The sequence below is a fragment of the Lissotriton helveticus genome, chromosome 7, assembly GCF_964261635.1.
Source record: "Lissotriton helveticus chromosome 7, aLisHel1.1, whole genome shotgun sequence".
NCBI classification, from domain to species: domain Eukaryota; kingdom Metazoa; phylum Chordata; class Amphibia; order Caudata; family Salamandridae; genus Lissotriton; species Lissotriton helveticus.
Genome location: NC_136068.1, coordinates 1,755,898,689 through 1,755,913,113, shown reverse-complemented (window position 1 = coordinate 1,755,913,113; position 14,425 = coordinate 1,755,898,689). Strand labels below are relative to the sequence as shown.

Here is a 14,425-nt window from a genome sequence, read left to right as displayed (position 1 = left end):
GGTATACTCAGACATGAGTCCCTTTCTCACTGCTCCATCAGGATTCAAGCAAGCCGGGCCGAAGAGGCTGAAATGCCAGAAACCGGTCCCCGGTAGCTTGTCTCCTTTCTGGTGAAGAATTGGCTTGGTAGTTTGGTCTGCCCTGTTCCCATGATGCACTGGGCCAGGGACAGACTAATTTGCATATAGCCAGGTTCTGAGCTGGGATGGGGCAGTGAGATAAATAACGGTGATGGATCAAGCCCTGATCTTTGGACTGGGTAAGAGTGGTCTGCTTAATTCAGACACTCTGTTCATCACCACCCCCATTTCTGTATCGTTTTTGGCCACTATAGGTGTGGCAGGGTATACTCAGACATGAGTCCCTTTCTCACTGCTCCATCAGGATTCAAGCAAGCCGGGCCGAAGAGGCTGAAATGCCAGAAACCGGTCCCCGGTAGCTTGTCTCCTTTCTGGTGAAGAATTGGCTTGGTAGTTTGGTCTGCCCTGTTCCCATGATGCACTGGGCCAGGGACAGACTAATTTGCATATAGCCAGGTTCTGAGCTGGGATGGGGCAGTGAGATAAATAACGGTGATGGATCAAGCCCTGATCTTTGGACTGGGTAAGAGTGGTCTGCTTAATTCAGACACTCTGTTCATCACCACCCCCATTTCTGTATCGTTTTGGCCACTATAGGTGTGGCAGGGTATACTCAGACATGAGTCCCTTTCTCACTGCTCCATCAGGATTCAAGCAAGCCGGGCCGAAGAGGCTGAAATGCCAGAAACCGGTCCCCGGTAGCTTGTCTCCTTTCTGGTGAAGAATTGGCTTGGTAGTTTGGTCTGCCCTGTTCCCATGATGCACTGGGCCAGGGACAGACTAATTTGCATATAGCCAGGTTCTGAGCTGGGATGGGGCAGTGAGATAAATAACGGTGATGGATCAAGCCCTGATCTTTGGACTGGGTAAGAGTGGTCTGCTTAATTCAGACACTCTGTTCATCACCACCCCCATTTCTGTATCGTTTTTGGCCACTATAGGTGTGGCAGGGTATACTCAGACATGAGTCCCTTTCTCACTGCTCCATCAGGATTCAAGCAAGCCGGGCCGAAGAGGCTGAAATGCCAGAAACCGGTCCCCGGTAGCTTGTCTCCTTTCTGGTGAAGAATTGGCTTGGTAGTTTGGTCTGCCCTGTTCCCATGATGCACTGGGCCAGGGACAGACTAATTTGCATATAGCCAGGTTCTGAGCTGGGATGGGGCAGTGAGATAAATAACGGTGATGGATCAAGCCCTGATCTTTGGACTGGGTAAGAGTGGTCTGCTTAATTCAGACACTCTGTTCATCACCACCCCCATTTCTGTATCGTTTTTGGCCACTATAGGTGTGGCAGGGTATACTCAGACATGAGTCCCTTTCTCACTGCTCCATCAGGATTCAAGCAAGCCGGGCCGAAGAGGCTGAAATGCCAGAAACCGGTCCCCGGTAGCTTGTCTCCTTTCTGGTGAAGAATTGGCTTGGTAGTTTGGTCTGCCCTGTTCCCATGATGCACTGGGCCAGGGACAGACTAATTTGCATATAGCCAGGTTCTGAGCTGGGATGGGGCAGTGAGATAAATAACGGTCATGGATCAAGCCCTGATCTTTGGACTGGGTAAGAGTGGTCTGCTTAATTCAGACACTCTGTTCATCACCACCCCCATTTCTGTATCGTTTTTGGCCACTATAGGTGTGGCAGGGTATACTCAGACATGAGTCCCTTTCTCACTGCTCCATCAGGATTCAAGCAAGCCGGGCCGAAGAGGCTGAAATGCCAGAAACCGGTCCCCGGTAGCTTGTCTCCTTTCTGGTGAAGAATTGGCTTGGTAGTTTGGTCTGCCCTGTTCCCATGATGCACTGGGCCAGGGACAGACTAATTTGCATATAGCCAGGTTCTGAGCTGGGATGGGGCAGTGAGATAAATAACGGTGATGGATCAAGCCCTGATCTTTGGACTGGGTAAGAGTGGTCTGCTTAATTCAGACACTCTGTTCATCACCACCCCCATTTCTGTATCGTTTTTGGCCACTATAGGTGTGGCAGGGTATACTCAGACATGAGTCCCTTTCTCACTGCTCCATCAGGATTCAAGCAAGCCGGGCCGAAGAGGCTGAAATGCCAGAAACCGGTCCCCGGTAGCTTGTCTCCTTTCTGGTGAAGAATTGGCTTGGTAGTTTGGTCTGCCCTGTTCCCATGATGCACTGGGCCAGGGACAGACTAATTTGCATATAGCCAGGTTCTGAGCTGGGATGGGGCAGTGAGATAAATAACGGTGATGGATCAAGCCCTGATCTTTGGACTGGGTAAGAGTGGTCTGCTTAATTCAGACACTCTGTTCATCACCACCCCCATTTCTGTATCGTTTTTGGCCACTATAGGTGTGGCAGGGTATACTCAGACATGAGTCCCTTTCTCACTGCTCCATCAGGATTCAAGCAAGCCGGGCCGAAGAGGCTGAAATGCCAGAAACCGGTCCCCGGTAGCTTGTCTCCTTTCTGGTGAAGAATTGGCTTGGTAGTTTGGTCTGCCCTGTTCCCATGATGCACTGGGCCAGGGACAGACTAATTTGCATATAGCCAGGTTCTGAGCTGGGATGGGGCAGTGAGATAAATAACGGTGATGGATCAAGCCCTGATCTTTGGACTGGGTAAGAGTGGTCTGCTTAATTCAGACACTCTGTTCATCACCACCCCCATTTCTGTATCGTTTTTGGCCACTATAGGTGTGGCAGGGTATACTCAGACATGAGTCCCTTTCTCACTGCTCCATCAGGATTCAAGCAAGCCGGGCCGAAGAGGCTGAAATGCCAGAAACCGGTCCCCGGTAGCTTGTCTCCTTTCTGGTGAAGAATTGGCTTGGTAGTTTGGCTGCCCTGTTCCCATGATGCACTGGGCCAGGGACAGACTAATTTGCATATAGCCAGGTTCTGAGCTGGGATGGGGCAGTGAGATAAATAACGGTGATGGATCAAGCCCTGATCTTTGGACTGGGTAAGAGTGGTCTGCTTAATTCAGACACTCTGTTCATCACCACCCCCATTTCTGTATCGTTTTTGGCCACTATAGGTGTGGCAGGGTATACTCAGACATGAGTCCCTTTCTCACTGCTCCATCAGGATTCAAGCAAGCCGGGCCGAAGAGGCTGAAATGCCAGAAACCGGTCCCCGGTAGCTTGTCTCCTTTCTGGTGAAGAATTGGCTTGGTAGTTTGGTCTGCCCTGTTCCCATGATGCACTGGGCCAGGGACAGACTAATTTGCATATAGCCAGGTTCTGAGCTGGGATGGGGCAGTGAGATAAATAACGGTGATGGATCAAGCCCTGATCTTTGGACTGGGTAAGAGTGGTCTGCTTAATTCAGACACTCTGTTCATCACCACCCCCATTTCTGTATCGTTTTTGGCCACTATAGGTGTGGCAGGGTATACTCAGACATGAGTCCCTTTCTCACTGCTCCATCAGGATTCAAGCAAGCCGGGCCGAAGAGGCTGAAATGCCAGAAACCGGTCCCCGGTAGCTTGTCTCCTTTCTGGTGAAGAATTGGCTTGGTAGTTTGGTCTGCCCTGTTCCCATGATGCACTGGGCCAGGGACAGACTAATTTGCATATAGCCAGGTTCTGAGCTGGGATGGGGCAGTGAGATAAATAACGGTGATGGATCAAGCCCTGATCTTTGGACTGGGTAAGAGTGGTCTGCTTAATTCAGACACTCTGTTCATCACCACCCCCATTTCTGTATCGTTTTTGGCCACTATAGGTGTGGCAGGGTATACTCAGACATGAGTCCCTTTCTCACTGCTCCATCAGGATTCAAGCAAGCCGGGCCGAAGAGGCTGAAATGCCAGAAACCGGTCCCCGGTAGCTTGTCTCCTTTCTGGTGAAGAATTGGCTTGGTAGTTTGGTCTGCCCTGTTCCCATGATGCACTGGGCCAGGGACAGACTAATTTGCATATAGCCAGGTTCTGAGCTGGGATGGGGCAGTGAGATAAATAACGGTGATGGATCAAGCCCTGATCTTTGGACTGGGTAAGAGTGGTCTGCTTAATTCAGACACTCTGTTCATCACCACCCCCATTTCTGTATCATAGTTTCCCTTTAATGGCAGTCCTGCCATGCACCCTGACTTTAAAAGTAAATTCTTGCAATTGGTATTGACTGATTGTTAGAAATGGGGGTCAATAGTTGGCAAAGGTTTGGTCCTTTGTCCACGTAGGGACCCTTCCTTCTAGTCAGGTTTAGGGCAATACACTACTGAAATAACCCCGGCTCACCTCCTTGGTAGCTTGGCACGGGCAGCCAGTAATATCTCAAAGGCTGTGTGTAAAGCATTTGCGCAAAACCGACTGTAATACAGTGAGAACACAACAAAAGGACACCATACCAGTTTAGAAAACATACAATTGTTTATACAGTTAAAACAAGGTCAAAACAATAAGAATCCAATATATAGTACTTAGAAATATGCACTTTGCAAAAATAACCTTAAAAATGCAGTTCATTGATGTTGGTCGCTCCTTCGTTTGTCGAGGAGTCAGCAGACTTGTAAACAGTACCTTTTTGTGCGGCTGATCACATTGGTGAGAATCGGTTGGGGAACCATCACGTGGTGTGAAGCAGAGCAGTGTGGTGTGAAGTGCCCTCAATTTGCTGTGCAGGCAGCACCTCGGTGACGGGCATCCAGTGGCATCGGTTAGAACAGGGCTGCAGTACAGAGTGAGGCGGTGTGTGTTTCGATGCTGACAGATCACGGTGCAGGTGACAGTGTCGGTTGCGGAGAGCTGGCGTCGGTCGGGACTTGTGAGCGGTGCTCCCAAGCTGCAGTGCGTTCACAGGTGTTGAAGTCAGCATGCAGCAACGGTGTCAGTGAGATCAGGGAGGCGAAGTGAGCGAGGCAATACGGAGTGCCTAGTCCAAAGGTCACGGTGCAAGCAGCGGCTCAGTGGCGGCGGCTGTCGTCAGTGAGACTAGGGTTCTAGTGCTAGATGCAGCGGTGCCCTCTGCGGTGCATTCAGGACATGGAGGCAGCAACGGAGTTGGTGACGGAGTGGGTTGTTTTACCACCTCTGTGGCAACTAAAACCACGGTTCCAGAGGAGGCACCTACAGGTCAGTGAAGTCTTTGCTGTCCATGAGACTTCAGAGCAGGAGGCAATCTCTAATTCAAGCCATTCGAGATACTCAGCAACAAGGTGAGAGAATTCATTCCAGTCATTTCGCTGCCCAAGGTAGAAGCAGCAACTGCAGGCCAACCCAGCAAAGCAACAACACAGCAAAGGAGCAGTACTCCTCCTGGCAGTTCTTCCAGCTCCTCTTCTTGGCAGGTTCCTTGATTCCAGCGAGTTCTCTGAAGTCTTTTTTCTCCCTGAGACTTCCATAAGGCGACAAACTCTACTTCAAGCCCTTGGAGAAAACTTTGACAGCAGGGTGATGAACGTACAATCCAGTCCTTTACCTGCTCAAGACAGAAGCAGCAAGCCAACACAGCAGAGCAGGCCGCAAAGTGGCAGTTCCTCCTGACAGCTTTACCAGCCCTTCTTGGCCAATTCTTTAGTTCCGCAGTAATCTAAAGTTCTGGGGTCTGGGCCCTAATATTTATTTGTTTGTTCTTTTGGGCAGAGAGTGTCTGTGCTCAGTCTGAACCAGTTCTGTCTTCTCTGGTCCAGCTTCTCGGCAGGAGGGAGAGACAGCATTGTCCTAGGCAGACAGAGCCTATTTAGTTGCAAGGGAAATCTCATCCTACCACTCTAAATACATAACAGGCATATTCAGCTGTTAGTGCAAACTCCTCCCACTACTCTGAGTGCAACCCAGGTCTATTCAACCCAGTTGGACTCATTCAGGAAAGGCAGGACACACATCTATCCAGCCCCTCAAGTGGCTGTCTGAGAGAGTCACATCCCCAGCCCCTGTCACTCCAAAGCCAGACAGTGAATCCACAAACAAGTAGAGGCAAACAGGAGGGGTAAGCAAGAAAATATGCACATTTTAAAAGCGGAATTTCCAAACACACAATATAAAAATCATCTTTACTAAAAGATGCATTTTTATATTCTGAATTCATGCATACTAAACTACATCGTCTACCATGTCCCAATGGGAAGTTATATATAAGATATTATAAGAAAACTCCCATTCTATCCTACAGGGCAGATAGCCTTTCAATAGTGAAAAACATAATACACTGTATTTCACTATCAGGACATGTCACACACCTCACTACATGCCCTACTTTTCACATACACTGCACCCTGCCCATGGCGCGACCTTGGGCCTCCCTTGGGGGTGTCTTACATGTAAGAAAAGGGAAGGTTAGTTGATATTGCAGTACCAAACTGTGCACAGGCACTGCAGTGGAAGGTCTGAGTTACATGTGGGTGGCACAATCAATGCTGCAGGCCCACTAGCAGCATTTGATTTACAGACCCTGGGCATACCGTACAGTGCACTGTGCACAATACTGTGCAGAGTGCACTGTACTAAAGACTTACCAGTAAATAAAATATGCCAATCACGGAATCACCAATCCATAAACATAATTTACAGAGAAAGTATATGCACTTTAGCACTGAATAGCAGTGGTAAAGTGCCAAGAGTTCCTAAACCAACAAAAACAGTGTACAAAACAGGAGGCCAACATGTAAATGTATGGGGGTAAACCTGCTGAAAAAGCCACGCCTAACACATATCCTCTAAGTCCCTAGGATATAACAGAGTTGGAGGGTTAAAACTATCTATAAGTCCCTAGTATATAATAGGGCATGAGAATTTAGAGGCCAAGCAGATTTCCTGTACTTGTATGTGTGCACTGCTGAGTGCCTGCTTTCATTTTAAAGGCAAAAGCGACTTTGGTGGTATCGGCACTCTGAAAGTGATAATCTATCTTATTTGTATACCCCCAAGTCTCCCCTAGGTGTCCCAGGGTTTGGGAGGGCATGTAACTATGAGCAGGGGCCTTATATAAAATGTTTTATATGCCCTGGTGTGGGAAAAATTATTCATTTCATTTGCATTTATTTATTTATTTATTCAGTGTTTTATATGGCGTGAACTTGACCCCAAAGGGTATCAGAGTGCTTCACAGTTCAGAACATGGTAACTTTTCCGGTTCAGAGTCCTGTTTAGCATTTAATATATTCCAGTCCAGTTCAAAGTTGACACATCTATTTCTTTTGATAACTGCTTTAGTACGTACGTAGGCTATAAGATTAGAGGGACCATGGCCTCAAGGGAAGCAAGTCTTGTGTCCCTGAGCAAGAGTAATTGGGCGATCCATGTGCGGACGCTCTGTATTGCTTACGGTAGGAATTTACTCATTAAGAAGATCATGGTTTCTTTCTTGAAACTTGCTTGTTTGGTTAGCCATCTGATGTTTGGAGGTAGCGAGTTCCATATTCTCGGTGCGGCACCTGAGAACGCTCTGTTGTAAGGTTTTTTTTTTTCTGGAAAATCCGTGGTTTCAGCTCTAGGTCTCTGGCGCTCCTTGATTGTCTGTTTCCCCCAGAGATCCCCAGTTTCTGCACTAGGTATCTTGGTAACTTGAAGTGCAGAGTTTTGTGTGTTATGCACGCCAGTTTGAGCTGAATTCTGGCTTCGTGCTTTCAGGTGAGGAGAGATGTGGATGAATTTTTTTGACCCTGTTATGAGCCTTGTTGCTGCGTTGAGGCAGGCTTTTAGTGGTGCTGTTGCAATTTTGGGGAGCCCAGAAAATGTTGTGCATCCGTATTCAATCCTCAAATTTACTAATGCTTGGATTGCCATTTTGTGGTCCACAATTTCAATGAAAGGTTTCAATTTCTTAATGTAGCTCAGGTGACATCTTGCACTTTTAGCCAGCGTGTTCATGTGTGACTGCCTGTTTAGGCTTTGGTCTAGCGTTATTCCTAGAGATTTGGTTGAATCTACAATGATCAGGGTGCAATTGAGTGCTGATAGAGCGCCATGTTATTCTGAAATTTGTAGGGGTGCATCATAATCACTGTTAGTCTGCACCCATACATATCCTGGGTTGAATTAAGTATTAATCATTAGAAAATGTGGATGTAATAATGAACAATGTATGTGTAATGCTAGAAGATTAGCTCACTTTAGTTGAAGGAATGAAACGATATTTGAATGTAACTGCTTATTGCAAATGCTTCATGAATCATTTGTGTGAAATGTAATGCATTAGATTTAAACTTGCACTATAAAAGCCTGCACATGTCGAATTGACTAAATGTGCCTTAAAGTGTAGGAATGTAGTACTTACAATTGTAATGTTATTAATCTTCTAGGTTTGGATGTGTGAAAATTCACGTTTGTCATGGAGCGCCTGTTTGTGGTTTCTTATGTTAGCACAATCAAGTAGGCCTGAAATGTATTTTTCTTAGGAAGGCTCTCGGTTGGATGCAGTCAGCAGATTTGTACGTGCAAGGTTGATTTGTTCACATGCTTGCCATTGCAGGTGCAAGGACATTTTCCTCGTTAGTTAGACTGATGCTCTTTGTTTAAGGAGTTAGGTATGGAGGAGACCTGTTACAATGTTACAGTGGAATTTGATAATTGGAAGCTCGCTGGAGAAGCCTGGGACCCATGACAACTCAACCGTTCTTGGACTAAGCGCAAGTTGTGGAAAATCACCTGCCAAAGTTGTCAATCCAGAGGAGGTGTTTTCGGGCGTGTTCTTTGAGTTGATCATTTGTATTAGGGACAGTGCCCCAGGGGGAAGAGAGTCAGACGAGGCAGAGAGGGCTGATGATTGTAGAGAGATGTGAGGAAGATAAGAGAGGAGATCAATTTCTAGGGTGAAGACTTAGCTTCGGCTTCTGACCCTTTCCGACATGAGTGCACTTCTTAGGAAGTCTTTCCGAGATGACACCTTTTCTCGACTTTGCCTGAAGGATGCTATGTAGGGATGTCACCTTAGTGTTAGAGTAGGGACAGAATTAACCGATTAATTTTTCCTTTTTCCGTTAACTGATGAAGACTAACTTGGATATTGGAGCAGTTGTTGCTAATCCTTTTGGAGTTGATCATCCTTTTCATGTTGCACCGAATTAGGTTAGTCCATAGAATGAATTTGGTGTTAGTGCCCATATATTTTTTCAACCTCGTTATGAGGTGCTTGTATGTTCAACAATTTTTGGCTTTCTAATAAAAATCTTAACCCCTTGCATGCTCATGGCCCTCATGCATCACGGTGTGCGTGTGCTGATGGCGGTCGGAGGCCGTCCGAATCAAGCCCACTATGTAAATCGCCCGCACATCGCGAAAATTCGCTGTGTATGCAAGGGGTTGAAATTGTAAGACGTAGTCAAGTGTTCCTTCTCGAGTTCGAATTGATGAATACTATTGATGGGGTAATTGAATTGGTTTTCTCCCCTTTACACTTCTCAGCAGATAAAAGGGTCCAGTCGACTGAAGATCCTTATAAATGGTAAGATCTGATAAATTGAGATAAGGATCTGGCGTAATCAGTGCAGTGATCAAATTGGTCCATTCTTTTATAATGGGTGGGCTTTTGGTGGGGGAAATTAGGAGGAATTCAGTTTTTTTTGCATTTAGTTTAAGCTGATTCCTGGTTAGCCATTGCATTGTTGCCCATAGAGCTTTGTTCATTGTTCTGATCTCCTCTAAGGAGGAGATCTTAATGTAAATCTAAATTTAGATAAGTGCTGACCTAGTTGTTGCTGAACACATTTTTCAATCACTTAAGCTAATAGGGGTATGTTGGATACTGGCCAAAAGTTGCTTGTTTCAGCAGGATTCCGTGTCTTTTTTTATGATAGGAATGACTTGTCTGAATTTTAGACAGTATGGGAAGGATCCTTGAGACAGGGAAGCATTGCCTATCGATGTCCAGCTGGGGAAGATCTCCTCGTCTATGTACGGCATATATTTAGCAGGGAGCGGGTCATTAAAGTGATTGCTAGGTTAATGGCCGATAAGGTTTTCAGGATGTCGTTTTGGTCTTATATCTCAAAAGTGGACCAATGAGCTTCGTTTTTGGGTAAAGAATTGTTGGGCATTGGTGGACTATTTGGTTGAGAGGCCTTCCATGTAGAAGCTGATGACTTAAGCTCGCATTCCCTGGGAAATTTGTGAATTCCTCACAACTAATTTGAAATGTTGTTGCTTCTAGTGCCGATTAGTATGTTTTGTTTGCTTGGTGTTTGACCAATTCAAATAGTTTTCAAGGTCTGTTTTTTGCATTATCCAATTCTGTTCTGAAGAATTCTTTTTTTTACTTCAGAATATTTTTATTGTAGGCGCTTCTGGTTTTTACAAGCTGGTTTAGCTGTGGGTATGATTTTTCCCTATTGTAGATACTTAGCTATACAGGATAACATTGCAATATTTTATTTAGGTATAATTATTGCTAGGAAGGAAGTACATTTCATTCAGAGACTTAAAAGATTGGTGTTGGTAAATTCAACGGCTTACCACTGTTGAATTTGTGGTAACTAGTACAGAAGAGAAATTATCAAATGTTCTCCCCAGTAAGCCAACATTCGTTCTTCTGTCGGGGGGGGGGGGTCTCTGCTGATTGACCAGCCTTAACAGGCTTAGCCAGGCTGCTTTGTTTAGGTGGTAAGTGGCCAGGCTGGAGCAGAGGTTGGGGCATATCAACAAGGGCCTTGTCTCCGCTTTTTTGGCTTTAAAAGCCAAAAAACCGGAGATAAAACTATTGCCCTATTTACAAGTGGATGCTAACATACATTAGTGCATGTTAGCACCCATTTTCCCAATTCCTCGCTTTGCATCTCTAATGAGATACAAAGTCGGCGTCACTGAGCAGTACTGCTTGTAAATTATCGCTGATGTGCACATTTCGATATTTACAAGGAGGCCCACGAATTTTAGCCGACGTTAGTTTTAGGCGAGAACCGCGGTTTTCGCCAAAAACTAATGTCTGCTAAAATGATGACTTAACTATACTTTGCATTGGGGGTGGATTATGCTAATACGACCACAGGGTTGTATCAATAAGGTTGTCGCCGTTTTCCATTGAACATCGCTGGAAAACCAGCGATGTTCCATGGAAAACACCACTATTGCTGAAATAATTAATGCCATTGCGCTATGCGTTGTTGACACAGCGCTAGCATGGTGATAATTTCCAGCGATAGCAGGCGATACAAATTCTCACGCTAAGCGCAGCCAGCGATAATTATCACTGTCGCTTGATAGAATGCTCCGTTATCTGTTGGAGCAAGCTCTGAAGCTGAGGACAATGGGTCCTGCAGAGGAGGTGGAGTAAATCAAACTGAGCTCAAAGAGAGAGCAGATGAATAAGGAATTTCAGGCATACTTACGCCCACATTCTGTGCCCCAGCCAGATGGCACGCTTAGGACAGACATTTGCAGAGGTCAGGAAAACCGGCGATGTTCCATGGAAACACCGCTATTGCTGAAATAATTATCGCCATTGGGCTATGCTTTGTTAACACAGCGCTAGCATGGTGATAATTTCCAGTGATAGCAGGCGAGAAAAATTGACTTGCTAAGCGCAGCCAGCTATAATTATCGCTGCCGCTTGATAATATGCCCCGTTATCTGATAGAGAGAGGTCTGAAGCTGACGACGATTGGTCCTGCAGAGGAGTTGAGGTAAATCAAACTGAACCCAAAGAGAGAGCAGATGAATAAGGAAAGTCAGGCATACTTACCCCCACATCCTGTGCCCCAGCCAGATGCAGGCTTAGGACAGACAATTACAGAGGTCATGGGAAGGAGAGCTAAATGAAACACGCCACACTGTGAGTTGGTTTAGCCAGCTCATACTCCTCTGAAGAGAAGCCATCTGTGTTGAGTTTTAGAATTGCAGGGGTTCGTGGTACAAGAAGATGCCACACTTTGGAGGAAGTTGTCATGCTTTTGGGTGGCACCCAGCATCTCATTGGACAGAGGTGCCCCCCTGCTTGTCACCCCCAGAACACTGAATACATATGTGAGAGCGGCATAGTCTCTCAGATCTGCTGCCTGAAACTACAAGGAAAAGAAGGACTGCCCTGCTGGAATTTGGATCTGCACTCTGAATGGCTATGCCTGCTGTACAATCAGGTAATACAGCCCTGGGGACTGTGCTTTACTTCAAGAAGGATTAAGGAGTGGACTCCCTGCAAGCTACAAGTTAACAGAGTCCACCTGCATCTTCTCCATCAAGAGTCCCCATCAGGGTGTGTGTCCTGTGGACTTTTAAGGATTTGACCAGGTACATTGTGGGGATTGTAGACCAGACATACCAGGGACCATTTAGGAGATTCCAGACCTTTGAATTGGAGATTTGGACAGTTCGAACCTACAAGGAGGCCTTCAGGATTCACCTCCTGAAGTCTGGAGTGCTTTAGAGTTTTGTGAAAAGGCTCCATGACCGACCAAACGGCGAGAGTCAAGCTGACTATATTCAACCACGACCAGACCTGGATGTCAAGTTCCTCCCACTGAAAGCTCCGTAGCTCTAGACTTCCAGGATTTGACTGGGGCCTGGCAGAAAGTAAAGCTGGTGAACCCTCACTGAATCCAGCGTACTGTGGAGGGTTAAGCAATGTCAGAAGAAAAAGCCCCAGAAAAGTTTTTAAGTTTGAAGGTGAAACTTTGATCTAGGCCTCCTGCTTAGTGTTTACAGCAGGACTCCAAGGTTCAATGTTGACTTTGGCCTGGTCAAGCACAACCAGATGTCCCAGAGTGACCCTACATGTTTTTAAGCAGTAAAAAGTGGGTAATCTTTCAAAATTCATATCTTCCATTCCCTACATTGGATCGTTGTAATTTTAGTGACTATTGTTTATCAAAATATTTACTATTTTTTATAATTTGGTGTGGAATTTTTAATTGTGTATTTTGTCTTACTTATTTGACGTATTGGTGTTATTGAATGCTTGACACTCTTTTCTCCTAAGTTAGGTCTGACAGCCTGTTGTCAGCTACCAAGGGGTGAGGAAGGGGCTTATTTACTGAGACTTTTACTGTAGCCTATATCATGTTGGTGCACACCTACCAATAACACACTTTTCAACACATACAACTTTCAACATAAACAAACTCTGGACTTTAGTCTGCTCCTTGTAGGACCTATATATGGAACACAGATATATATTAATCAGACATGTGCTGCTTGCCATGTGTGACAGTAAAACAATGTTTCACTGAGTCTGGCTGTAGATTCCTTGGAGTGGTCCTTGAGGTTCATTGTCAATGTCACAAAAGGTGGAAAATATTTCCAAGAGCAGGTGTAACATGTACCATAGGACATTTTTTAATTCTCCACCTACAGAAGAAGGACAAAGCAAAATGATTTATGTCAAAATGGGCTATGCTTACTTCAGCATGTGACACAGGGGTTGATGGTAATCTTGTCAATGTTTTTTTATTGGATATTACCAATGTTTAAGTCAACTGCCCAGTATCAACCAGTCTAATTATCAGTAGAAGCCTCAATACAATATGTTTGTGGATTAGCTCAAGTGTTTATGGTGCACATTCTTACAAACAAGTCTAATCGGATCCTACTAATTGTTTTAGACACGTTGTAGGCATTTAAGGTTAATCTGACCCAATATTTTCACAATCAGTGGAATCTATGTCACAGGGGTAGATACTTGAGGATTTCTTGCATCCTAAATTAAAAAAATAGATGTTGAGATGTTGATGTAGCACCTCACAGATGGAGACAGTGAAGATTGCGTGTTCCAAAGCTAAATTATAGGCTGGTGATTAATACTTAGTACATTGATCAAAACACAACAATGTCAATAATACCTTGAGTCGTGACATCTTCATAATTTATTTTTGGGGTCCTGGGAGGATCTGTAAAACAAAAGGAAGACAATGTTTGCAATTTCATTGTGCAGAAGTACTTTATAATATTTCCTATTTCATTTGCTAAACACTCAAAACTTAATGTAAAGGTATCATAACCCCACTACAGAATAAAGTAGCAGATTCAATTAATATACTGAATCTTTACGTCAAGAATTGGAGAGGACATTGAGGGGATCACCCTGACTACCACGGAGTGCATGGTGCACTGTGGAGGAGCAGCAGGAGGGAGGGCAAAAGGTGGGAATTTGTGAAGTCAGTAGGATAAACGTTAAGAGCACGAGCCAAGACATGTGCTCTTATGGTGTTTTAAACATGCTGTGCCAATAGAAATTAAAAAAAACAGTTCCATGATGTTGGAAAGTGGATTATTAGTAGTTATAAGTACCTATTTAACACTAGTAATAAGGCCACAAGCACAATAAAAGGTTCAGTTAGGGTCCCATTAAATTAATCCCTTGCTGAACCAATTTGTAGCTAGCAACCTAGTCAGTGAACTGCTTCCCTTCCCATACAGCTCTGCCTAGGTAGCTGCTGGTTCTGAACCTGGCTGGTCTGAGTTCGAGGCCCTCCTCCAACCACAGGCACCTGCCAGCGCCTCATCCCTGGTG

The 14,425-nt window shown here is 45.3% G+C and overlaps 1 protein-coding gene across 3 annotated transcripts in view; it reads right to left on the bottom strand.

Annotated features, from left to right (window-relative positions):
- LOC144770734 (sialic acid-binding Ig-like lectin 13) overlaps positions 1 to 14,425 on the bottom strand; it is a 767,717-nt gene that overhangs the window by 161,594 nt on the left and 591,698 nt on the right. For all 3 annotated transcript variants that reach the window (XM_078655472.1, XM_078655474.1, XM_078655473.1), the window contains one exon: positions 13,755 to 13,802. In XM_078655472.1, the coding sequence (XP_078511598.1) occupies positions 13,755 to 13,802 (48 nt within the window). The remainder of the gene's footprint in view (positions 1 to 13,754; positions 13,803 to 14,425) is intronic.